This window comes from Panthera onca, chromosome C1 (assembly GCF_046562875.1).
Source record: "Panthera onca isolate mPanOnc1 chromosome C1, mPanOnc1 haplotype 2, whole genome shotgun sequence".
Classification (NCBI taxonomy): domain Eukaryota; kingdom Metazoa; phylum Chordata; class Mammalia; order Carnivora; family Felidae; genus Panthera; species Panthera onca.
The window spans coordinates 113,070,740-113,096,172 of NC_138346.1; the positions used below are offsets into that span (position 1 = coordinate 113,070,740).

General features: G+C 39.6%; 1 protein-coding gene across 2 annotated transcripts in view; it reads right to left on the minus strand.

Annotated features, from left to right (window-relative positions):
- Positions 1-1,848: 1,848 nt before the first annotated feature.
- PLEKHB2 (pleckstrin homology domain containing B2) overlaps positions 1,849-25,433 on the minus strand; it is a 48,480-nt gene continuing 24,895 nt past the window's right edge. The window contains exons 5-8 of one of the 2 annotated variants that reach the window (XM_060623868.2): positions 20,292-20,331; positions 18,723-18,812; positions 10,691-10,796; positions 1,849-4,597 (exon numbers count right to left, since the gene is read on the minus strand). In XM_060623868.2, the coding sequence (XP_060479851.1) occupies positions 4,461-4,597; positions 10,691-10,796; positions 18,723-18,812; positions 20,292-20,331 (373 nt within the window). In that variant the 3' untranslated portion in view covers positions 1,849-4,460. Of the gene's footprint in view, positions 4,598-10,690; positions 10,800-18,722; positions 18,813-20,291; positions 20,332-25,433 lie in introns of both variants that reach the window. The other variant, XM_060623867.2, reaches the window with a different exon arrangement.

The following is a 25,433-nucleotide window of genomic DNA, read 5'->3' on the forward strand; positions in this document are numbered from 1 at the left end:
TGAGGAAGTTCTTTAAGTACTACATGGAAACACCTCAGATATGTTAAGTCGGGGAAAAGAAGAAAAGAGCTTTCATACATCAGTTTTCAAGGTATGATCCAAGGACTCCTTAGGGTACCCAAGACCCTTTCAGGGGGTCTGCTCAGTCCTCCCTTTCCAACTACATGTCTATGTGCAGCCATATTTCCTTCTATGCCTCAACTAACAAATCAAATCAGACCGAACACAGAAACATACAGGAGAATCCAGCTGGTTTCTATTAAACCAGATGCTAAAGAAATATCTTCAAATGTGAAAATGCTTTGCCTCAGATTTTGGTTTGGAAAATAATTTTTGTAAATTCTGTTATAGGTTTTAAGTTTCTAATTGTCTCAATTTTATTTCATAATATGGAAAATATTGATAAATATAACTCATGTTTAAAAGCTCTTTGGAGGCCTTAAAATTTTAAGTGTAAAAGGATCCTGCGACTAAAGTGTCTGGGTACCACTGGTGTATATATCAACCTCTGTGTAAAAAGGGGAGAAAAATAAGAATATTTTTTGTACTAGACTATATATGCATGAAGGATAACATGAAAGATAAACCTTCATGAGAGAACCTCTCTTCTCAAGAGAGGGTAGGAAATGGGCAGATGGATAACCCATTACTAAATCTTTGTTTTTAAAAAAAATTCTGGTGCTATGTATAACTTACTCAAAAAAATTTTATACAGCTGGAGGCAGCAGGGGTCAGCATGACAGATGACGATAAAGTCAAGCTGGAGAGGGAAAGGGCTGTGGTCTGTGTGTGGAGTGTCTACCCTTCTCCACACCCAGAAAGTGTCTCCTGGCAAAATACTGGAGGATTGCTCTCTAAAGAAATGAAACCAAGAGACTCAAAGTTTCTGGTATAAATAAAACTCCTCATCTTAAACTGTAACACGCAACCACACATCACCATTTAATGAAAGTTTGCAATAGGTGAGGTAAACAGAAAAACTAGCCCAGAGGAAACTGTGGTAATTCAGGATCTAGAGATTTAATTTGCGGATGGGGAAAGGGAAAAAAAAAAATACACAGTCATGCAACCAAAGACATGTAGTTGGAAGAAGTTACTGAATCTGCACTGCCAAGTGGATCTGGTTCAGGATGATCAGTTTTCTCATAGTCATCTTACAAGTATTACTACACATGCCATCCATATGTCCCTGTGGAAATTACACCTTTATAGGACATGGCATAAGGAAAAAGAATATGCTTTCATATCAGATATAAACCCATTTCACTTACTACCTGTGTGCTCCTAAGAAAAATATTTAACTTCTGAGCCTGTTTCATCCAGTGTAACCTGGACAATAGTGCCTTATAGAGTTACTATAAGAATCTAATGAGTCATTCTTTTCTGATGTGATAATACATTCCCCAGCACTCAGGGATTTCTAAGTGCCATTCTTTTTTTTTTAATCTCTTTTTAATGTTTATTTATTTCTGAGAGACAGAAAGGCAGAGCACGTGTGGGGGAGGGGCAGAGAGCAAGGGAGACACAGAATCCAAAGTAGGTTCCAGGGTCCAAGCTGTCAGCACAGAGCCCTATGCGGGGCTCCAAATCATGAACCATGAGATCATGACCTGAGCCAAAGTCAGACACTTAACCAACTGAGCCACCCGGGCGCCCCACTCAGTAACTGCCATTCTTATTGCCCATGATGCAGCAGAAAAAACTGACAGTGTGTTACTATAATTTTTTTAAAAAATGGATTGGTAGTTGCCAGAAGTGGGGGTGGATAGTGGGAGAAATAGGTAAGCTGGGTTTTATTTAGTTTAACTAAATTTAATTTAAAAAAACAGAAGTCACAATGCAACCTGCTTTAAGGTTAACCATTTAATGTATTAACATTTTCACTTATAAACATACAATTTGCATATACAGGGAAAATAGGTTCTGTGGACACAAGAGATTATGAGAGGGAAGCAATCAAAAAACAGATCAATTCTAGGGGGGGTGAGAAATGGAACTGCATTCCATGCCTGTGTCTACATAAACTTGGGAAGGAGAAAGAAAAATGAAACAGGATCATAACTGATGTAGAAAATAAACTTAGGCCATTCGTCTCAACCATGGTTGAGACCAGTGTCTTGGGTCCAGGTCTGGCCTGTTTCAGGATGATCATCTGAAACACAGCCACTGGTCTTTCTTTTCTCCTTACTATCTAAGACTCTGAAGTTCACTCCAGTAACCAAAAAACAATCAGCTTGGCATGTGTGCAATGTCAGTGGGCAACTTCTTCCACACATGAAAGTGAGAAAAGCTTACTCACACCTGAACAAGTTCCTTCCACCTCATCTAACTTTTTTTGATTTAGGATTACCTAAATTGAGGCAATCACAAAGCTGGCATCTACAGAAACTGGACCAAGGAAATGAAGTATCTCAGCCCATCTTTATACCTACTATGCATTTCCTAACAGCATCAAGTCACTGGCAACACTGAATTTCCAGGTTCAACTGTGGCTGCCCAATGGGGCTGGCCAACAGAGTGCACACACATGTGCCCAAGCTTCAGTTTACACCTGCCCCTTCCATCAGAGGGGGGACTCTGCTTCCCAGGCATTTCAGCAACATAACTCAGTACCCTGTGGTTCCAGGAACTCCAAGTTCAAAATCAATACCCCAATACCACATTAAAAACTGTTTAATATTTTATTAGTAAAGCATACAGCTCTTAATAATGACTATCATCTAAACAAAGCCATTCTTACTACAAAGGATGTAAAATCATAAGAGCAACATTTTTAATCATCAAAACCAACCTTGTCACAAATCACAGTTGGCAATTTTCCACTGTCTCAAATATCCAAAGGGGTGACAGTCAAGTGCACCTCCTTTCAACTAGAAACAGACTCTACAGTGTAAGTTCAGCAGAACTGCCCAGGAAAACAGACCTGACATCAAGGTCGTTTGGCAGATGGCTTCATATGGACATCTATTTAAGTCTGCTCAGAGATGGAGTCAGTTGACCTATGAAACAAGTTATGTATGTAACTGGCCACAGAAAATAAAAACAGAGTTTGTGCTACTAGGGAGTGTATTTTGGAGTGCCAGCGTAGGGACTGTCACTGTGCTAAACTGCCTTGGTGGAAGTACATTTTTTAAAGCTTGCGGGACAGAAGACTGGACTAATTTTGGGCTTTACAAATTCATATAAAGAAATAACAGAAGTGTAGGATTATGGGTTTTCCAGAGCTTCACACATAGCTGGGGCTCAAAATTACATGGTTTAAGCTTCTGTGTCAGGAATAAAAACAAAGCCCATGTCCTGGTCAAGCTGAGTAATACCTTGACAGAAGGTTATTCATGTTCTTAGGCAATCATTTCCCATCTGTAACCTGAGTCTCCCCAACAGCCATGGTCCCAAGAGCCCCCACTATCCATCACCAGGGCTCCATGAACCCCAGTGCTTGGGGGACAATCACAGTGCCCCAGTCCTGCACAAAGCAGGACACCTGCTCTTCAGAAGGACAGAAGAGAGGAAAAGAGCACCCTCTGCACAGTGTGATCCCCAGAGGCCTGACACAGTCACACTGTAAGTATGGCTCTCATTCCATTTCCTCACCACTCTTAATACCACTTTCTCAACAAGTAGCAAAATAAGCTATAAGTAGGCTGATGTGGCAATAAAAATATCCAAAGCAGACACTAAAAACATAGGGTCTTCTCTGAATAAAGCACATCTACCTCCACATACTTCAAACTGTTTTGGCTTCTTCAAGTTTTAAAGGATAAAACTTTGAGGCTCAAGCCAATTCCTAATACGGGATATTTTCCAAGGATCATACCAAAAGAACAAAGAATAAAATGAAGAAGCATCATTTTAAGAGGAAGTGGGGAGGAAGGTGGGGAGGGAGGGAGGAGGGCGGGGAGGGGGGCTGACCCTACCCCATCATCCTGAGCAGTCAGCCTTGCTGGCCCCAGAGGTCCTGGGGATACCACCCCACTGCCTCAGGGAAGTTCCTGGTTGCTTACCAGTCCACAACTCCTGAAGTTACATGCAGCCAGCTCTGATCCAAGGCTTCAAAGTTCAATGTTACACAGAAAGAAGATGCAGTTCTCCTTGCCACATTGCTCACTCATACATCACCATATATAAACAGAACACTAAATTATCCCTTAAGCACTATACCTAACTCTGAAAAGAAAATGCCATTCTAAATAGGTATGTCCAAAATAAGGTATTCCAAGAGTTCTAGAATGAAACTCCTGGAATGAGCCAGTGCCCCAGAGATTCCATGTTTTAGCTAAACACAAATCAGAAGCCTTCTCTACAGTACGTGTATGGATTAGTTAGAACTATGATGTCATCACTTTCAAAAGAACAATTAAACTATTATTAAAAACATTTATCACCAACAGAAATGCCCTGCAAATTATATTATTGCACACAGAGTATCAGAAGCTATGCACATCCAGATCTGAAGGACTCTAGAAGACCCAGAACAGAGACCCTAAGGCCATGCCAGTGGCTGCTCCGGCCAGCATGCCCAGTGCCAGATCACTGTCGCTGTCTCGATACCGCTCCCGAATGATGATCTGGTTGGCAGGCTGTTGTCCATAAAGTCCTAAAAAAGAAGTGAAAAAGCAGATGCTGTGAGGAGCAGTTTGTGAAGTCCAACATTCCCTCATAAAGACAGTGTGCCCTGAAGTGGCAAAGGTCACATCTCCCTGCATGTGCATCCCTCCCCTACAGTGCTATCTTCCTCTCAACAGGTGTGTGGAGTCGCTGAGTGGGTGCTCCCCGGCTCTCCCCCAGAACAGGCCACGGTGACTGTCTCTAAGACTGCAGTAAGAGGAAACCAAGGTGCTCAACTTTCCAAGGTCCAAACCCCCAAATGCTGCAAATAGCAGGGTCCTAGTGCAGCTGTAAGCTCCAGTCCCCAATGTCCACTTCTCCCCCAAACACTGCAAACAGCAGGATCCTACTGCAGCTGTAAGCTCCTATCTCCAGTGTCCACTTCTGCCCTCCCCCAAACGCTGCAAACAGCAGGATCCTAATGCAGCTGTAAGCTCTGGTCTCCAATGTCCACTTCTGCCCTCCCCCAAACGCTGCAAACAGCCAGGGTCCTAGTGCAGCTGTAAGCTCCAATCCCCAATGACCACTTCTGCCCTCCCCAAATGCTACAAACATCAGGGTCCTAGTGCAGCTGTAAGCTCCAGTCCCCAATGTCCACTTCTGCCCTCCCCCAAACACTGCAAACAGCAGGATCCTAATGCAGCTGTAAGCTCCAGTCTCCAATGTCCACTTCTCCCCTCCAGTCACACTTATTAGGATGACAGGTAGATACAGGAGAGCATGGAAGATACACAGAGCCTGCATTGTGAGAGGCAAGAATCTCCACCTAAAGCTGAAAATGAAAAATCCATTTAAAAGCTAATTAGCTTCTTGATATTCATGTAAACCATTTTTAAATTAGACCTTAAATCTGCTAATAAAACTTGCTCATTTTTAATCATGGGTCTTTATGGGGGAAAATACTTACGTTAAGGGGAAAACTTCTAAAAGCAAACTTTAAACAACTTTAATATTTAATTTGCATGACTAAAGTTTACAACTGGAAATGTACTATTTGTTCTGTTCTATACTTCACAGCTATACTATCTAACAGCTAATTAGCTTTAAAATTACTCAAATATAAATAATGTTAACTTCCCTCCCTGACCTGCTGTTCCCTTAACAGTTCAACCCTAAGGGAGCAAGAAACTAATACAACAGTAATGTGTATATGTAGATGAAAACCAACAGCAAAATAAAGGCTAACATTTAGAAGTCCTTAGTACTCTAAGCAATTACAGTACTACAAGCATTTACATGTACTGACTCACTTAATACTAACAACCCTATGAGTTGAGTTTATTATTATACCCATTTTACAGATGGGCAAAAGTGAGGCACACAGGGGTTAATGGCAATAAGGGCATGCAAACCTAGGCACTCAGGCTACAAGTGTGCACTCATAAACCACTAAAGCTCAAATATGATGGAGGAGAAGAGAAGAGAAAAGAAAAAACACCAAAGCTGCACAGTAGAATGACACCACTATAAACAAAGGGCTGATCAAGTACAGGTAACAGCACTGGAAGCAAACAATGTTTTATGCAATGTTTACCTTTCAAAATTGGTGAGCTAGTAGTATTTACTTTCACTGCCTTGAAATTTAAAAGTTTTCAATTAGGCAAATGGAACTATGAAATGTAGGATAGTAGGAACTTGCAAGCTGACTTAATTAGAAGATCCCTTGGACAATCTAAATCTACATTCCCTCAGTAGATCACATCAAGGGCCTCCTGCACTACATGACCAGGAGAGACCTCTCCTGCAGCTCCTGCTTGCCTCTGCTCCTACCAGGAAGAGAAATCCTTACCCAAGTCAGCTGAGGACATTTCTAAGTTGTACATACTGTAGTTACCTAACTTAACTAAGCTTTACATAAATGGTCAAAATGTGAATGTGAAATAGGCAGCTATTGCTTCCAGGATAACTAAGTTCGATACTTTAGGGTGGACTGAATAAAGGCAGGTAACTCACAAATTACTATCAGAGCAAGGAAATGAGTAAACTAAAAAACTAAAAAAAGAATTTTAAAACCTAGACTTGTTTGTACTTACCAAGGGAAACCGCGATGCGGTGATATGTCATGAGCACAGTGTTTACAAGACAAGAAAACTCCAACCAAAGGAGCCAATGCAAAGCAAAATCCTAGAGCCCATGTCAAAAGACAGCCCATGAGCACAGTGTTTACAAGACAAGAAAACTCCAACCAAAGGAGCCAATGCAAAGCAAAATCCTAGAGCCCATGTCAAAAGATAGCTGAACACTGTCCACTAACACAGGTAAATTAAAACAGAACACTCATAGTGTGTACACAGCACCCTTTGTACTTTTTTAATTGGCTGACTGACCACTGGCTCCAATCATATTAAATAGAAGGCCTTGGGGCACCTGGGTGGCTCAGTCAGTTAAGCGTCTGACTTCAGCTCATGTCATGATCTCACAGTTCGTGGGTTCGAGCCCCGCGTCCGGCTCTGTGCCAACAGCTCAGAACCTGTAGCCTGCTTCGGATTCTGTGTCTCCCTCTCTCTCTGCCCCTCCCCTGCTTGTGCTCTGTCTCTCTTTCTCTCTCAAAAATAAACATTAAAAAAAAAAAAATTTTTTTTTTTAAAAAGAGAGAAGGCCTTTACCCTGCTATATGCATGACTATGGTGTCTAAAGACCACATAATGTCATGAAGCTGGCCAAGCACTGGGGTATCCAGAAAGGGACTGAGAAGCTCCAATCTGGTCATCAGGACAAGGCTACTGGGGAATGACCACAAACTCAACTCACCCTCTCCACAGCAAGTATGCCTGCTAGATGGGTCACAACGCTAATGCTGAATGCCCACCTACTTCTTGACTCTGCCCTCTGCAGCAAGTAAATTGAGGGTGCTCATGAGAGGGCTATCTCTTTTTCTATGAAGAAAGGCAAGAGCAAGTAAAGAATCCAATTTACAGAAATTCCCTTTACTAGCACTTCTGTAAAACATCTGATCTTCTATACAGTAAGAAACAGCTGAGATTACCCCAGTCAGAGGTCTGGGGGCTGAGTAAGAAAGAAGTTCGCTCTCATGGCATGGTAGGCTAGGGCTTAAAACCCACCAACTGCAAGACAAACAGGCAAAGAGATCAAGTTTGTAAACAATTATACCATGTTTATCTCTGCCAGTCAGCAGAAAATGTAAACTAAAGCAACCTAAGGATCCACTTTAGACCCAAGGAGGGTATCAAAACTTTTAGAGCTAATAACAATAAGCAGTCTTTCAGGACAGCTGAGAAACCAGTGCTTCAGGAACTTCCTAGAAGTGGTAGAAACTGGCAAATTTTACCAACACTGAAGAATATCTTCATTTTTGCCAATGTGATCAGCAGAAACGGTATCTCATTTCAATTTGCATTTCTTTATTAGTGAAGTTGAATTTTTTGTTATTAGTCATTTGCCTTTCTTCTCATGTAAATGGTCTCTGGCCTCAGTTGGACCAGTCTTAAATTATTCCCTTTTCAAACTCAGTCCATCATTGATTCCTCCCCACCAGGCTACATCTCCAATTCTATCATTGAAGTAGTAGAAAAAAATAAAAGTTCCTTTAAAGAAAAAAAAAAAAGAAAGAAGAAAAAAAACCATAATGCTAAGTGAAATAAACCAATTACAAAAATACACATACTATAGGATTCCACTTATATGAAATGTCTAAAGTATCCAAATTCACAGAAAAATAAAGTATAATAGTGGTTATCAGGGGCTGGGAGGAAGGAAAAGGGAAGTTGTTGTTTAACGAGTACAGTTTCAATATGGGAAGATGAAAAATTCTGGAAATCTGATGCACAACAATGTGAATGTACTGTACACTACTGAACTGTACAATTAAATGTACACTACTGAACTGTACAATTAAAATGGTTTTTAAAAAAGTAAATTTTATGGTACTTGTTTTTTTTTTACCATAATTAAAAATAATAACAATAGATTTTCTTCAAAAAAAGAAAGAAAGAAACTGGCAAACTGTTCTGAGAATCAACTGGGTAAATGGTATCAAGATTTAGGCGCCTGGGTGGCTCAGTCGGTTAAGCGTCTGACTTCAGCTCAGGTCATGATCTCGCAGTTCGTGAGTTCGAGCCCCGCGTCGAGCTCTGTGCTGACAGCTCAGAGCCTGGAGACTGCTTCAGATTCTGTGTCTCCCTCTCTCTGCCCTTCCCCTGCTCATGCTCTGTCTCTCTCTGTGTCTCAAAAATGAATAAACATTTAAAAAAAATTAAATAAATGGTATTAAGATTTACTGTAATACTGTCAGATGAAAGGATACAGTGTGGATTTCCCTCAAAACAATCCAGAGATGACAGGAGATGGAGGTGAAACAAAATTAGGCATGATATGCTAGCTGAAGGTGGTAATGGACAAATGACAGTTCATTACACTATTGTCCATACTTCTGCATGTTTGAGAAGCTTTCTAAATTTCAATGGTATCAAAAGAAAAATAAATGTCTATGCCCTTTAACACATTAACTTAATACACAGAAATGAAAAATGTATTCTAAGATTTAACAGGAATGAAAAAGAAAATCATTAGACATGTTCAAAGCAACATTTATGACTGCAAACAGGAAAAAGTAAACAGTTAATACTAGAAGATCACCCAATATAATATGCAGTCATTAAAAATACTTATGGAAATTATGTAACACTCAGAATACACAGAATTTTAAAATGAGAAAAGAAATGCAAAAGGTGATATAAGATTTCAATGACAAAAATTTATTTTGTATGGGGAAAGTAATTCAAACAAAAATAGTTGTGCTAAGATCACAGGGCCAACAAATACTTCATTTTTTAGCATCATCATTTTATTAGTTTTCAATTTAACATGAAAAAAAGTCAAAAAGTCACAGTCCATGCTAGTTGAGTGAACTACATCAGATTGCAGGAACAGATAAGCAGAGAACCTCTCATACTGGATGCTCACCTATGAGACACCAAAGTAACCACCACTAATTAGCAGGATACTTTGAGTCAGGGGGCGGCAGCCCTGGGCCTCTCTGGGAGATTAGCATCAGTGACCACTTACCTCTCTGGCAACAGATTCTTCTTCCACTGCCGTGGTAAGACACTGCACTAGGTTTGTTCACAGCGCCCTCAGATTCAGATTCCCAACCGCTCTATGGGCTCAGGACTCTTGTAAGCTATTTGCCAGCTTCATTCACTTATACATTGATCCGATATGCCATGCCCACTGCAACCGCCTCTGCCTGACTTCCCTTCTCTGGGCTTCTGGGTGTGGCCTTGTTCTTCGGTCCATCAACCACATGATGGGGGCTCTTGGGCCCCCTCATCCTGACTGTAGGCTCTGGCCTCACAGCCAGCACTCTCCTGCACCTCCACCTTAGACCTCCCACTGACCAAACTGCACCCAGGACTTGATGCTACCTACACAGGCCAGTTACTCACAACTACAATTTTCCTCAGGTAAGGTGAAAAATGGAAGTGCATCAAAAGCCTGGAATAAACGTAAGAACCTTCCAGGCCTTTATTTCACTTGCAAAATGGAGTATCGCCTCAGTAGTGATAATATTTGAAGGATGTTACCAGAAGAGAAAAAACAGGAGAAAGTTATCGTTTAAAATGGGATATAAGTGAATACCAGTAGGTACAAATTCTCTCCTTGGGAATAAATCTGGATACAACAGTGAAGTTTTAACAAGCCTACTCTGGGGCACCTGGGTGGCTCAGTCGGTTAACCGTCCGACTTCGGCTCAGGTCATGATCTTGTGGTTTGTGAGTTCGAGCCCTGCGTCAGGCTCTGTGCTGACAGCTTGGAGCCTGGAGCCTGGAGCCTGCTTCAGATTCTGTGTCTCCTTCTCTCTCTGCCCCTCCCCCAAAAATAAATAAATGTAAAAATTTTTTTTAAATAAAAAAAAAAACAACATAAGCCTACTCCAACTTTATAAGACAACGTAAAAATACATAACTTTTTTTTTTTTTTAAAGCATAGTAGAATCATTTGTGGTCTATAACCAGAAGCACTGCTCACTTATCCTTAAACTAAGAAATACAATTCCTTCAGGCCTCACAGATCCACCCAGTAAATGAAGAGAAATAAGGAATGGAAGGTGGGCGTGGGGTACCTGCATACGGGTACTGGTAGGGTACAGCATAAGCCTGTCCACTTGCAGCATAGACAACTTGAGTTCCTGGAGGGTACGCACCACTGTATGGACCATAGCCATATGCCTGCTGAAAAGAAATAGGCCCATCAGAAATACAATTTCGAAGTTCAGCATCCACTCATAATAAAAATCACCAACAAAGCAGGTGGAGAGGGAATGTACCTCCACATAATAAAGGCCATATGCAACAAGCCCACAGGACATCATAAACAACAGTGTAAAGTTAAAAGCTTTCCTCTAAGATCAGAAACAAGACAATACGGTGCCTGCCCACTCTTACTATTTTTATTCAACATCATAATGAAATTTCATTGTGTTTCACTTCACTGCACTTTGCAGATACTGTGTTTTTACACATGGGAGGTTTGTGGCAACCCTACACGGACCACGTCTATTGGCACAATTTTTCCAACAGCATTTGTTCACTTCATGTCTCTGTGTCACATTTTGCTAATTCTCACAATATTTCAAACTTTTTCATTATTAATATCTTTCTTTTTTTGAGAGAGAGCAAGCAAGCGAGCATACAAGCAGGGGAGCAGGGCAGAGGGAGGGAGTGGGGGGGGGAGAGAGGGAGAGAGGGAGAGAGGGAGAGAGGGAGAGAGGGAGAGGGGGAGAGGGGGAGACAGGGAGAAGAGGAGAGGAGGAGAGGAGGAGAGGAGGAGAGGAGGAGAGGGGTAGGGGGGGAGACAATCTTAAGCAGGCTCCACACTCAGCACAGAGCCCACCACAAGGCTCAATCCCATGACCCTGGGATCATGACCTGAACTGAAATCAAGAGTCAGACATTCAAATGACTAAGCCACCCAAGTGCCCCGTTCATTATTATATTTGTTACAGCAATCTGTGATCAGTGATCTTTGATATTACTATTATAACTGTTTTGGGGTGTCACAAACCACACCATATAAATGGGCAAACTTAATAGATAAATCGTGTGTTCTGCTTGCTCCACCAACCACTAGTTCCTATCTCTCTCCCTCTCAGGTCCCCTATTCCCTAAAACACAACAATATTAAAATGAGGCTAATTTAGAAGAACCCTACAACGGTCTCTAAGTGCTCAGGTGAGAGGAAGAGTCGCAAATCTCTCGCTTTAAATCAAAAGCTAGAAAGGATTCAGCTCAGTGAGGAAGGCATGTTGAACACTGAGACAGGCCAAAAGCTGGGCCTCTTGTACCAAACAGCCAGGTTGTGAGTGCAAAGGAAAAGTTCTTGAAGGAAATTAAAAGCACTACTCCAGTGAACATACAAATGGTGAGAAAACAGAACAGTCTTATAGCTGATACAGAGAACGTATGAGTGGTCTGGGTAGAAGATCAGCCAAACCCTAATCCAGAGGAAGGCCCTGACTCTCTTCAATTCCGTGAACGCTGAAAGAGGGAAAGAAGCTGCAGAACAAAGTATGAAGCTAAGAGAGGTTGGTTCATGAGGTTTAAGAAAAGAAACCAGCTTTATAACATAAAAGGGCAAGGTAAAGCAGCAAGAGCTGATGTAGAAGCTGCAACAAGTTACCCAGAAGACGGCAGCTAAGATCATTTATGAAGGTGGCTACACCTAACAAGAGATTTTCAGTGCAGATGAAACAGCCTTCTATTGGAAGAAGATTTTATCAAGGATTTTCATAGCTACAGATGAGAAGTCAATGCCTGGCTTCAAAGGACAAGTGGACTCCCTTGTTAGGGATTAATGCAGCTGGCAACTTTAAGTTGAGGCCAATGCTCATTTATCAGAGTTTCTGCTCTGACCATATTTTTTTTTTTTTTTTTTTTTACCTCCTGATGTTTTAGTATTCTCAGTTGTCCAAAAACAGAATAGAAATGTCAGAGAAAAAGAATCAGTAAACGTACTATAAAGTGGAATAGAGAGGAAAATATATTGAAGAAAAGAAGGTGCGCGTGGGTGGCTCAGTCAGTTAAGTGTCCAACTTCAGCTCAGGTCATGATTTCATGGTCCATGGGTTCGAGCCCCGCGTCAGGCTCTGTGTTGACAGCTCAGGGCCTGCAGCCTGCTTCAGATTCTGTCTCCAGCCCTCTCTGCCCCTCCCCTGTTTATGCTCTGTCTCTAAAATAAATAAACATTAAAAAAAATTTTTTTTAATAAAAAGAAAATGAACAGAATCTGAGACATGTGGGACATCTAACATCCATATCATTAGTTTCAAAAGGAAAAGGGGTGGGGCTGAAAAAAACATTCCAGAAATAATGGCCTAAATTTTCCCAAATTTAGCAAGAAACAAAAAGACAGTGAACGCCAAATAGGATAACGCCCCCAAAATCCATACCAACATACTATAGTCAAACTTCTGAAAACTAAGGACAATGAAAATAGCAAGAAACAAACAATGCATTACCTACATGGGGGGAAATGTAAATGATAGCAGATTTCTCCTCAGAAACCATGCAGACCAAAGGAAATAGCACACACTTGACAAATGCTGGAGGAAATGTCAACTCAGAATTCTACACTAGTGAAAATATCCCTCAGAAATAAAGAAAAAAATCAAGACATTCTCAGATGAAGAACTGAGAATCTGTTGCCAACAGAGCTACTATCCTAAGAGAATGGCAAAAAAAGAATTTCACTGAACAAAATGTAAACAATAAAAGAAAGAACCCTAAAACATCAGGAGGTAAAAAAAGAAAAAAAAAATAGGTACAGAGCAGAAATACATGTAAATAAACTTTCCTTCACAGCTTGACTTTTCTAACAAGTCTGACAGCTGAAGCAAAATTTCTAACACCATCTGATGTGGTTCTCATATATAAAAGAAACGTGAACACTTGACTTTGAAAAATATGTAAATATGAATAATGCAGAGCAACCACTAAAACAGCAATACAAAGAGACACACTCAAGAAACATTATAGATAAATCAAAATGCAACTTTATTTTTTTTAATGTTTATTTATATTTGAGAGAGACAGAGAGACAGAGCACGAACAGGGGCAGAGAGAGAGAGGGAGACAGAATCTGAAGCAGGGTCCAGGCTCTCAGCACAGAGCCCGACGAGGAGCTTGAACTCACGAGCATGAGAGCATGACCTGAGCCATAGTCAGATGCTTAATCAACTGAGCCACCCAGGCGCCCCTCAAAAGGCAATTTTAAAACATGTTCAAATAATTCACAAAAAGCTTAAGTACAAGAACACAGAGAAATTTAAAACACAGAACCAAAGGGAAACAAAAAACAAAATGGCATACTTAAACCTAATATATCAAAAATTACATTAAATGTAAATGGTCTAAATATACTAATTACAAAATAGAGATTTGTCAGATGTCAGATAGGGAAAACTCACATACATGTTATCTATGAGAAACTCACTTCAAATGAAATATGTAGGTTGAAAAAAAAAAAAAAAAGATGGGAAGAGATACCACACAAACAGTGAAAAGCAAGAAGAAGTGACTATATTAATATCAGAGCAAACATCAGACTAAAGAAAATTGCCAGAAACAGAAAGGGACATTACATTATGATAATACAGTTAACCCACCAAGAAAATATAAACGTCTATGGACCAATGACAGAGGTGCACACGTAAATTAAACAACTTATATGAAAAGGACCAATTACTCAAAAAGTACAAATTACTACAATCCACTCAATATGAAATAGAAAATGAACAGTACTATAACTCTCAAGAAAATAGAATTTGGAGGCGGCTGTGTGGCTCTCAGTCAAACATTCAACTTCGGCTCAGGTCATAATCTCAGGGTCCATGAGTTCGAGCCCCACATGGGGCTCTGTGCTGGCAGCTCAGAGCACGGAGCCTGCTTCCAATTCTGTGTCTCCCTCTCTCTCTGCACCTCCCCCACTTGCACGCTCTCAAAAATAGATAAACATTTTAAAAAAATAAAATTTGTAATTAAAAATACCCCACCCTCAAAATCTTCAGGCCCAGACTGTTTCACTGGAGATTTCTACCAAATATTTTAAAAAAGAATTAACATGGGACGCCTGGGTAGCTCAGTCAGTTAAGCATCCAACTTCAACTCAGGTCACGATCTCAGGGTTGGTGAGTTTGAGCCCTGCATCAGGCTCTGTGCTAACAGCTCAGAGCCTGGAGCCTGCTTCAGATTGCGTGTCTCCCTCTCTCTCTGCCCCTCCCCTGCTGGCACTCTGTCTCTGTCTCTCTCAAAAATAAACAAACATTTAAAAAATTTTTTAAAAATAAATTAAAAAAGAATTAACACAAATTCTATATAATCTCTTCTAGAAAATAGAAGAGCAGGGAACACTTCCCAAAATTCATTCTGTAAAGCCAGTATGACCTAATACCAAATAAGAGTAAAAAAAACTACAGACCAATATCCTTCATGAATATAGATGCAAAAATCTGTAAGAATATTAACAAACAGAATTCAGCAATAAAAGAAAAGAATTATACACCCAACTAAGAGAGGTTTATTACAGGGATGCAACTCTGGTTCAATATTTGAAAATCAATCAGTATAATCCATCATATTGACAGAGGTTTAAAAAAAAAATCACATGACCATGCCAATTGATGCAGAAAAGGTATTTGACAAAATTCAACACCTATTCATGATAAAACTCAGAAAACTAGAAAAGGAACTTTCTCAACTTGTTATTGAACATCTTCAAAAACTACAGCTCACATCACATGTAATGTAGAAAAGCCGAATGCATTCCCCTTAAAATCAAGAACAAGACAAGGATGACTGCTATTACCACTGCTATGCAACATAACATTAGAAGTTCTAACCAGGGCAAAGAAATAGAAGGCACACAGACTGGAAAGAAAACTCTCCCTATTTACAGATGACATGATTGCGTCTATTGTAGAATATCCCAAAGAATGTACAAAAAACTACTTCTAGAACCAACAGGTGAGCTTAGTAAGTTCACAAGCTATAAGATCAATAAACAAAAATCAATGAACTTGGGGAAATTAAAATTTAAAACATAATACCATAGACAACGATCAAAAAAAAATACGTAAGTGTAAATCTAACAAAACATGCCCAAGATTTTTATACTGAAACTACAAAATGCTGATGAAAAAAATCAGAGGATCTAAATAGAGACAGTCCATGTTCACTGACTGAAAAACTCAACATAATATGTCAATTCTCCCCCCAAAAACCTGATACATAGGTTTAAAACAATTTCTTTCAAAATCTATCAAGAAGATTTTGTTGTAGATTTAGACACATCATATGGAAAGGAAATAGAACCAGAATAGTTCAGGGAATTCTGAAAAGGATAAAGTGGGGGATCAGTCTACCCAATTTTAAGACTTATACAGCTACAGTAATCAAGTCAGTGTGGTATAAGAGGAAGAAAAACACATAGATCAATAGAACAATCAGAGAACCCAGAAATAGACACACACAAATACAGCCAAGTGAATTTTCACAGAGATGCAAAAGCAATTCCAGAAAGGACTTTTCATCAAATTGTAGTTGAATAAGTGGACATTCATATTCAAAAAAAATGAACCCTAACCCTAACGCCTTACATGTAAATCCTGGCACTATGAAACTTCCAAAAAATAGCACAGGAGAAAACCTTAGGAAACCTGGTCTTGGGGGAAGTATGAAACGACAACAAAAGCACAAACCATAAAAACTGATAAACTAGACTGCATGAAAACTAAAACTCCATGAAAGGTACTGTTAAGAGGATAGTAACACAATGCTCCAGACCACATATCTGACGAAGTGTTCCTATCTCAATCTCAAAGAACTCTCAAAACTCAATGTTAAAAGAAATAATAATACAATTAGAAAACAAGCAAAAGACATGAAGTGACATTTTACTGAACAGGATATACAATGGCAAAAAAAAAGCACATAAAAAGATGTCCAACATCGCTAGCTATTAGGGAAATGCAAATTAAAATTAGAATGAAATATCACTACATACCTGTAAGAACAGCTAAAATTAAAAAATGGTGACAGCATTGAATGCTGGGAAAGACGCAGAGAAACTGGATTATTCACATAAGTGAAACAGTAGAGTCATTCTGGAAAGTAGTTTCTTAGCTTTTTAAAAAATTAACCATGTACTTACCATATAATAGACCCAGCAATTCCATTTTGGGGCATTTTCCCCAAAGAAATAAAACTTTATGCCTATATAAAAAGCTATACATGAGGAGAATTCACAGTACATTTAGTGGTAATAGCCAAAACTTTGAAACAACCCCAAGTAAACATCCATCAATACTTAATGGGGTATACATGCAAGAATTTGGCTGGGTCTCAAGGGAACTGTACTAAGTGAAAAACATCAAACTCAAAAAGATCAGGGGTGCCTGGATGGCTCAGTCGGTTAAGCATCCGACTTCGGCTCAGGTCATGATCTCACGGTCTATGGGTTCAAGCCCCTTGTCGGGCTCTGTGCTGACAGCTCGGAGCCTGGAGCCATCTTGGGATTCTGTGTCTCTCTGTCTCTCTGACCCACCCACCGCCCCCCCCCCCCCCCCGTTCATGCTCTATCTCTCTCTGTCTCAAAAATTAAATAAACATTAAAAAAAAATTTTAAAAAAAGATCACATGCTGTATGATTCTATTTATATAACATTGTGGAAATAACAAAATTATACAGACAGAGAACAAATCAACAAATCAGTGGTTGATGGGAGTTAGAAAGGGGAATGAGGGTATAACTATGTAAGGGTGTAGCGGGAAGATTTTATCAACAGTTTTATATCTTGATTGAAGGGCTGGTTACACAAACCTACACATATGATAAAATGACACGAAACCAGACATAAACATTTTGCCAATTTCAAATTCCTGGTTTTGATTTCATGTAACAACTGAGGAGCTAAATGAGGAGTACATGAGATCTTTCTATATTATTTTTGGAACTTCCTGTAAATCTATAATTATTAAAAGTTAAAAAAGCAAAACAAAACAGAAGTCCCTCCCACAACAGAGACTTCTATATGTAGCACTGAACACTTAACACATCTAACTAGGAGATACTCCTAAGGTATTTGATATGTGATTTTTTTCTTGAGTTTTGTTTTTTCAAAGTAAAAAAAAGTAGGGCTCCTGGGTAGCTCAGTCAGTTAAGCATCTGACTCTTGATTTCGGCTCAGGTCACCATCTCACAGTTCATGAGATTGAGCCCCACGTTGGGCTCCGTACTGACAATGTGGAGTCTGCTTGGGATTCTCTCTCTCTCCCTCTCTCTGCCTCTCCCCTGCTTGCTCTCTCTCTCAAAATAAACAGAATCTTTTAAGTAAAAATAAAAATAAAGCATCTTTTCTGGTTATACAGAAAATTCAAGTAATTCATTAAGTATAAAAATCATCAATATCATATTATCAAAGCAACTATGATTAACATGAATCATTTCTAGGGTGCGTCTGGGTGGCTCAGTCAGTTCAGCATCTGACTTTGGCTCAGGTCATGATCTCACAGTTCATGAGTTCAAGCCCCGTGTCGGGCTCTTTTTTTTTTTTTTTTTAAATTAAAGGGGCGCCTGGGTGGCTCAGCCGGTTAAGCGTCCGACTTTGGCTCAGGTCATGATCTCATGGTTTGTGGGTTCGAGCCCTGCGTCAGGCTCTGCACTGACAGCTCAGAGTCTGGAGCCTGCATCAGATTCTGTGTCTCCCTCTCTCTCTGCTCCTCCCCACTCACACTCTGTCTCTCTCCCTTTCTCAAAAACAAATAAACATTAAAAAAACCATTTTTTTAATAAAAAAAAAACAAAAACAAAAAACATGAATCATTATCAGGCCTATCTTAAAAACAAAATGTAACCATGGAGATTATAAAGCAATAGCTTTATTTTATGAAAGCAAACAATGACAATAATCTGTTTTTTAAAAAGTTTAAAGAAAAGGGTTGAGTGCATTTTTAATTTCTCTGATACTGGTTCAAGGGTTTTTTTTGTTTTGTTTCTTAAAAAGGAGAGTAGCACAGTTGGGAGGGGTGGGGAGAAGAGTAGCACAGAGACCCCAACCTCCCTAAAACTTGGATTCCAAAACACCAAGATTTGCTCCCTACCTCAGGGGTTGGTGCAGCATAGGCTGTGTAAGGAGGAGGGGAAGAAGCCACAGCTGTCTCATCATACAGGACTTCTGAGCCAACATAAGCCTACGAGAGGAGAGAGAATGAAAAACAGCTTTCTGTCACAAAGCAACCATATACAGGCTCTCATGATTCTGTACGTATACATATCCTTTCTATTCAGCAAAATTTTAAAAATTAGAACAGCAAATACAACAGGTCTCTGAAAAGCAGTGAACAACAAGAGTATCTCCCCACAACCCCCTCTAATCCTGCACTCTCCTGTCCTCTGAATTCGGGAGGAGGCTGTCCTCCTCAGCCATCTGCAGAAGGCAGGAATGGAGCTCTCACTGACTAAGGAGGCCAGAGTCTACCATTATCCAGGCCTTTTCAAAGATGTGGCACCACTCTCAACAACCCTTCTGTTAAATATAAATCCTACAATCTGAAGACACAGCAGTCAGGGATTGTCCTACACACACAGCCTGCTTTTTGCACTAAAAAAAAAATTCCTTCATTAAATTACTTCCCAGTGGAAAAAGAAAAATCTATGTACTCTTTTAAAAAAAATTCCAGGAGCACCTGGGTGGCTCAGTCAGTTAAGCATCTGACACTTGATTTCGGCTCAGGCCATGATCTCATGGTTCTCGTGGGTTTGAGCCCCATGTCTGGCTCCACGCTGATGGTGCACAGAGCCTGCCTGGGATGCTCTCTTCCTCTCTCTCTGCCCCTCCCTGTGAGCATGTGTGCACTCTCTCTCTCTCTCAAAATAAAAAAATAAACTTAAAAAAATAATAATAAATCCATGCAAAGAATCATCTTGGGATCTTAGCCCCAACAGTATGGATCATTAACACTAATTTCAGCCAAGATTTTTGTGAAAGAAAAGCTAACTGGAGTTGCAGAGTAGGCTTACAGGAAGAACTGTCTTGGGCTAACAGAGTAGGAAACAATGACATTTGGATATTAAGTCTTTTTTACTTTTCCTACCTGTACAAATTATTTTATAAGCTTCATCTACCTTTTTCTTTTCCTCCCTTTATAGGGAAAAATAAAATCTTATCTGAAGAATAAAAATGTTTCCTGCAGAGGAAGTTGCCTTGATTCTCGGACACAAAAATGGCATTAGACCCCTACAAATGGGGTTTACTATCTCAGTGACTTCCTAAGGTCAGAAGCAGAACTAGAATCAAGCACAAGTCCCCAAAATGCTTGTTTCACAAGGCTGGGGTGCCATGAATGGACTCTGGTCCTTTTTGAGCCTTCTCTGTAAACTACAGCAGAAGTCAAAATGCTGCAAAACTTTCTGAGATACAGACACTTCTGGAAGACAATATTAGGACCAGTGTTGCCTGTACTGGCAGGGATCCTCCTGCCTTAAAAGGTTTGGCAAAATCTAGCTTACTCTCATATCAGTAAAAGGTGCCCTGCCCAGCTATGAGTGCTCAGCCATGGCTGGACGATCAAGAAACCCATCCCCATTTCCCTTTCTTAATCCCCTATCATCCCATTTGTTACAGCAAGACAAGGCAAAAACGTTACAGGTGATTGCCCTTAGCAACTTACTGTGTTTGTCCTGGAATCCTGCAGTGTAAATTTCCAGGCCCTGGAGAAAAGAAAAAGGGATGCTTATTTAAGGCAATCCAACATCTACCTCAAGGATTCTCAAACCTGTGTCGGCATCAAAATTTCTGGAAAAGTTTGTTTCAAGAACAGGCCTTCTGTCCTTACCCCAAGACCCACTCAATCAAATCATCTGAGATCTGCACAATACACAATATGTGAAACAATATGTATCTGTGGCGCATACACTATATAGTATTTAAAGCCTACTCTATTACTATACAGTTTTTGCTTTACTCTTTAGTAAGTATAAAAAAATGCACATGTTTAACTCTACTGCAACTTGCTTTGTCAGTTCATGTCACACACACAGATCTACCGCATTTTAATTTATTGACTTATTGATTGATTCTGGGATTTTATTATTTAAATTAATTGATTTTCAAATTGGTTTCCGTACAACACCCAGTGCTCATCCCAACAGATGCCCTCCTCAATGCCCATCGCCCACTTTCCCCTCTCCCCCATCCCCCATCAACCCTCAGTTTGTTCTCAGTATTTAAGAATCTCTTATGGTTTGCCTCCCTCCCTCTCTGTTTTTTCCCCTTCCGCTCCCCCATGGTCTTCTGCTAAGTTTCTGAAGATCCACATGAATGAAAACATATGGTATCTGTCTTTCTCTGCCTGACTTATTTCACTTAGCATAATACCAACCGCATTTTTTTAATGGCTACATAATGTTCCATGATAAGAGATTCAGATTGTCAGCAATTTTTTTGTGATTGAAAACAGTCCTAGTACTTTTTTGCCAGCTTGAGAAATTGACATATTACATGTAAGTTTACAGTATGCAATGTAATGATTTGATGCAAAATGATGACAATATGATTCATACCTTCATCCCCTCACATAATTACTTATTTTTTCTGATCATAACACTTAAAACCTAGTCCCTTAACTTGTTCAAGCATGTAACAAGTATTTGCTAATTATAATCACAATACTACATAACTAGATGCCCAGAACTTAGTCATCATATAGCTGGAAGTTTGTATACTTTGACCAACATCTCCCCATTTCCCCCAACCACCATTCATTCTACTATCTTTTTCTAGGAATTTGGCTTTTTTAGATTCTACAAGTGAGACATATAGTAATTGTCTTTCTCTGTTTTACTTATTTCATTTAGCACAATGTCCTCAAGATCCATCCATATTGTTGTAAAACACAGGATTTCCTTCTGTTTTCCTTAATTGAATAATATTCAATGTATGTGGTGTGTGTGTGTGTGTGTGTGTGTGTGTGTGTGTATCACATTTTCCTTATCTATCATCCATCAACAACTGCTTAGGCTGTTTCATGTCTTGGATACTATGAATAATGCTGCAGTGAACATGTGGGTGCAGAAATCTCTTCAAGATAAGGATTTCATTTCCTTCAAGACATATATCCAGAAGGGAATTGCTACATCATATGATGGTTCTACTTTCAGTTTTTTTGAGGAACCTCCATAATGTATCCATAGTGGCTTATACCAATTTACATTCCTGCCAACAGTGCACAGGGCTCCCTTATCACTACTTCCTCACAACATTTACCTTTTTGTCTTTTTGACAACAGCCATTCTAAGAGATGTGAGGTAATCTCATTATGATTTTGTTTTGCCTTTCCTGGTGATTACTGAGGTTGAGCATCTTTCCCCATACCTATGGCCATTTGTACATCTTTGGAAAAGTATCTATTCAAGTCTTTTGCCCATTTTTAAAAATTGTGGTTTTTTGCTATGAAGTTATACAAATTCTTATATATTCTGAATACTAAACCCTTATCGTGTGGATGGTTTACAAATAATTTCTCCTATTCCATACAATGCCTTTTCATTTTACCGATGGGTTTCTTTTGCTGTGCAGAAGCTTTACAGTTTGGGTGCATGGGTGGGTCAGTCAGTTAAGTGTCTGACTCTTGAGTTCAGCTCAGGTCATGATCTCACGGTTCAAGGGATCAAGCCCCAAGTCAGGCTCTGTGATGACAGTGTGGAGCCTGCTTGGGATTCTCTCTCTCCCTCTCTCTCTCTCAAAATAAATAAACTTTAAAAAAAATTTTTTTAACTAAATGTTTTTTTAAAAGTTTTACTGTTTGATGTAATCCCATGTGTTTCCTTTTCCTTTGCTGCTTGCATTTTTGGTGTCATATTCAAAAATTCACTGCCAAAACCAATGTTAAAGAGCTTTTTCCTGATACTGGACCATTTTCTTACACCATACACAAAAATAAAATGGATTAAGGACCTAAATGTGAGACCTGAAACCATAAAAATTCTAGAGCAGAACACAGGCAGCAATTTCTCTGACACTGGCCATGGCAATTTCTTTCTTGATAGGACTCCTAACGCAAGGGAAACAAAAGCAAAAATTAACTATTAGGACTCCATCAAAACAAAAAGCTTCCCCACAGTAAAGGAAGCAACCAACAAAACTACCTACTGAATAGAAGATATTTGCAAATGGTATATATCCAATGCAAGATTAGTATACAAAATATATAAAAAACTTACCAAACTCAACACCCCCCAAAAATAATCCAATTAAAAAATGGGCAGAAGAGGGGCGCTTGGGTGGCTCAATCAGTTAAGCATCTGACTTCAGTTCAGGTCATGATCCCATGGTTTATGGATTTGAGCCCCGCCTCGAACTCTGTGCTGAGAGAGTCTGGAGCCTGCTTCGGATTCTGTGTTTCGTTCTCTCTCTTGCCCCTCCCCTGCTCGCGCGCTGTCTCTGTCTCTCAAAAATGAATAAATGTTAAAAAAAAAAAAAAGTTTTTTTAAATGGGCAGAAGATGTGAACAGACATTTCTCCAAAGACATCCAGATGGCCAACAGACACATGAAAAGATGCTCAACATCCCTCATCATCAGGGAAATGCAAATCAAAACTTTAACGAGATATCACATCACACCTGTCAGAATGGCTAAAATCAACAACACAAGAAACAGTAAGTGTTGGCAAAGATGTGAAGAAGGAACCCTTGTGCACTGTAGGTAGGAACGCAAACTAGTGTAGCCACTGTGGAAAACAATACGGAGATTCCTCAAAAATTCAAAATGGAGGAGTGCCTGGGTGGCTCAGTTGATTGAGTATTCAACTCTCAATTTTCGGCTGAGGTCATGATCTCACAGTTTGTTGAGTCTGAGCCTCACATTGGGCTCTCTGCTGTCAGCACAGAGCCTGCTTCTGATCCTCTGTCCCACTCTCTGCCCCTCCCCAACTCACACTCTCTCTCCTTCTCTCAAAAATAATTTTTTAAAATTCTTTTAAAAAAAAGAGGAAAAAAATTCAAATGGAACCACTGTATAATTCCATAATCGCACTACTAATTTACCCAAAGAATATGAAAAGATACATGCACCCCTATGTTTATTGCAGCATTTAGTGACCAAACAACACCCCAGGTGTCTAGCAATAGATGGATAAAGAACATGTGGTATATATATGTGTATGTGTATATATAAACATATATACATATATGGATCTAGAGAGTATAATGCTAAGTGAAATAAGCCAGTCAGAGAAAGACAAACATCATATTATTTCACTCATCTGTGGAATCTGAGAAACAAAAGGCAGAGATTGGACTGATTCAGTGGCAAGCTAAGGAATGCCAAGAATTACCAGCCACAACCCAAACTAGGAGGAGGCAGGAAGGGTTCTACTGAAAGGTCTCAGAGGGAACATGGCTCTGCTGACATATTGAGCTCAGACTCTTAGCTCCCAAAACTGTGAGGGAATACATTTGTTGTTTTAAGGCACCCAGTTTGTGGCCCACAGCAAACTAACATTCTCCTATTCTTTACTCTATTAGCATTCTCATTTTATTTCAAGTTTGTTTCTTGTTAATAGACAAGTTATACTCTGTATTTTTTACCCAATCTCAGATCTTACTTTTTTTAAGGGAAATTTAACCAATTCACATTTATTGAGGTCATAAACATCACTGGTTTAACTACTGCTAATTCCAGATATTTTTTCCACTACTTAAAAGAACATTCCATTTGACACCTTAGTGTACAGTAGAGCACAGCTCCACGGCAGCTCTGGAGACAAAGGTTCAAATCTTCAGTCTATTCTACCAGCTCTAAAATCTTGGCAAGTGTGGTAAGCAGAATGATGTCCACCTCCTAATCCCCAAAACCTGTGAATGTTACTTCACAGGGGAAAGGGACTCTATAGATAGAATTCAAATTAAGGACCTTGAGATAGGGAGATTACCCTGGATTATCCACATTGGCCCAAACTATTCATTAAGTCCTTAAAAGCATATAACCTTCCCCAGATGCAAAGAACCAAAGAGATGACCACAAGAGAAGGGCTCAGCCCAGAAGCCAAGAAACCAGGAAGCCTCTAGAAGCTGGAAAAGGCAAGGAAACAGATTGTTCCCTAGAGCCTCTAGAAGGGATCATGGCCCTACCAACAATGGTTGGACTCTTGACCTCCAGAAATGTAATCATAAATTTGTACTGTTTGAAGCCACTAACCTCAGGATGATTTATTATAGGAGCATTAAAAAAGTGATATAGGAAATTAACCTAAGCCTGTTTCTTCTGTTTTTTTTTTTAAGTTTATTTCCTTATTTTGAAAAGAGCACAGACATGTAAGTGGAGGAGGGGCAAAGAGAAAGGGAGAGGGAGAATCCCAGGCAGGCTCCACACCGTCAGTGCAGAGCCCAATGTGGGCTTGAACTCATGAACCATGAGACCATGGCCTGAGCCAAAGTCAAATGCTTAACTGACTGAGCCACATAGGCACCCCAAACCTAAATTTCTTGTAACAAGAACAGCATCTACCTTGTAAGATATGGTGAGCATTAAATACCATATATAAAGCAGTTAGCACAGTGCGTAGGGCCAAGTGAGTGTTCAAAATGCATGTTTAAATTGTTAGATACTAATAATATATAGACCCAATTTATAAAAAAAGTAGTAAACTGGCTGGACATGCAGTCATTTCTCCATCAGTCTATTGGAAAGCAGTATCTCTTCCAGAAAGTATCACTGAAGATTCACTGATAAAAGAAGAGTGTAAAAAAGTAGCTACAGACGGGATTTAAAATAAACTCTAGAGTTTAGCATGGAATAAATGTTTATATTGA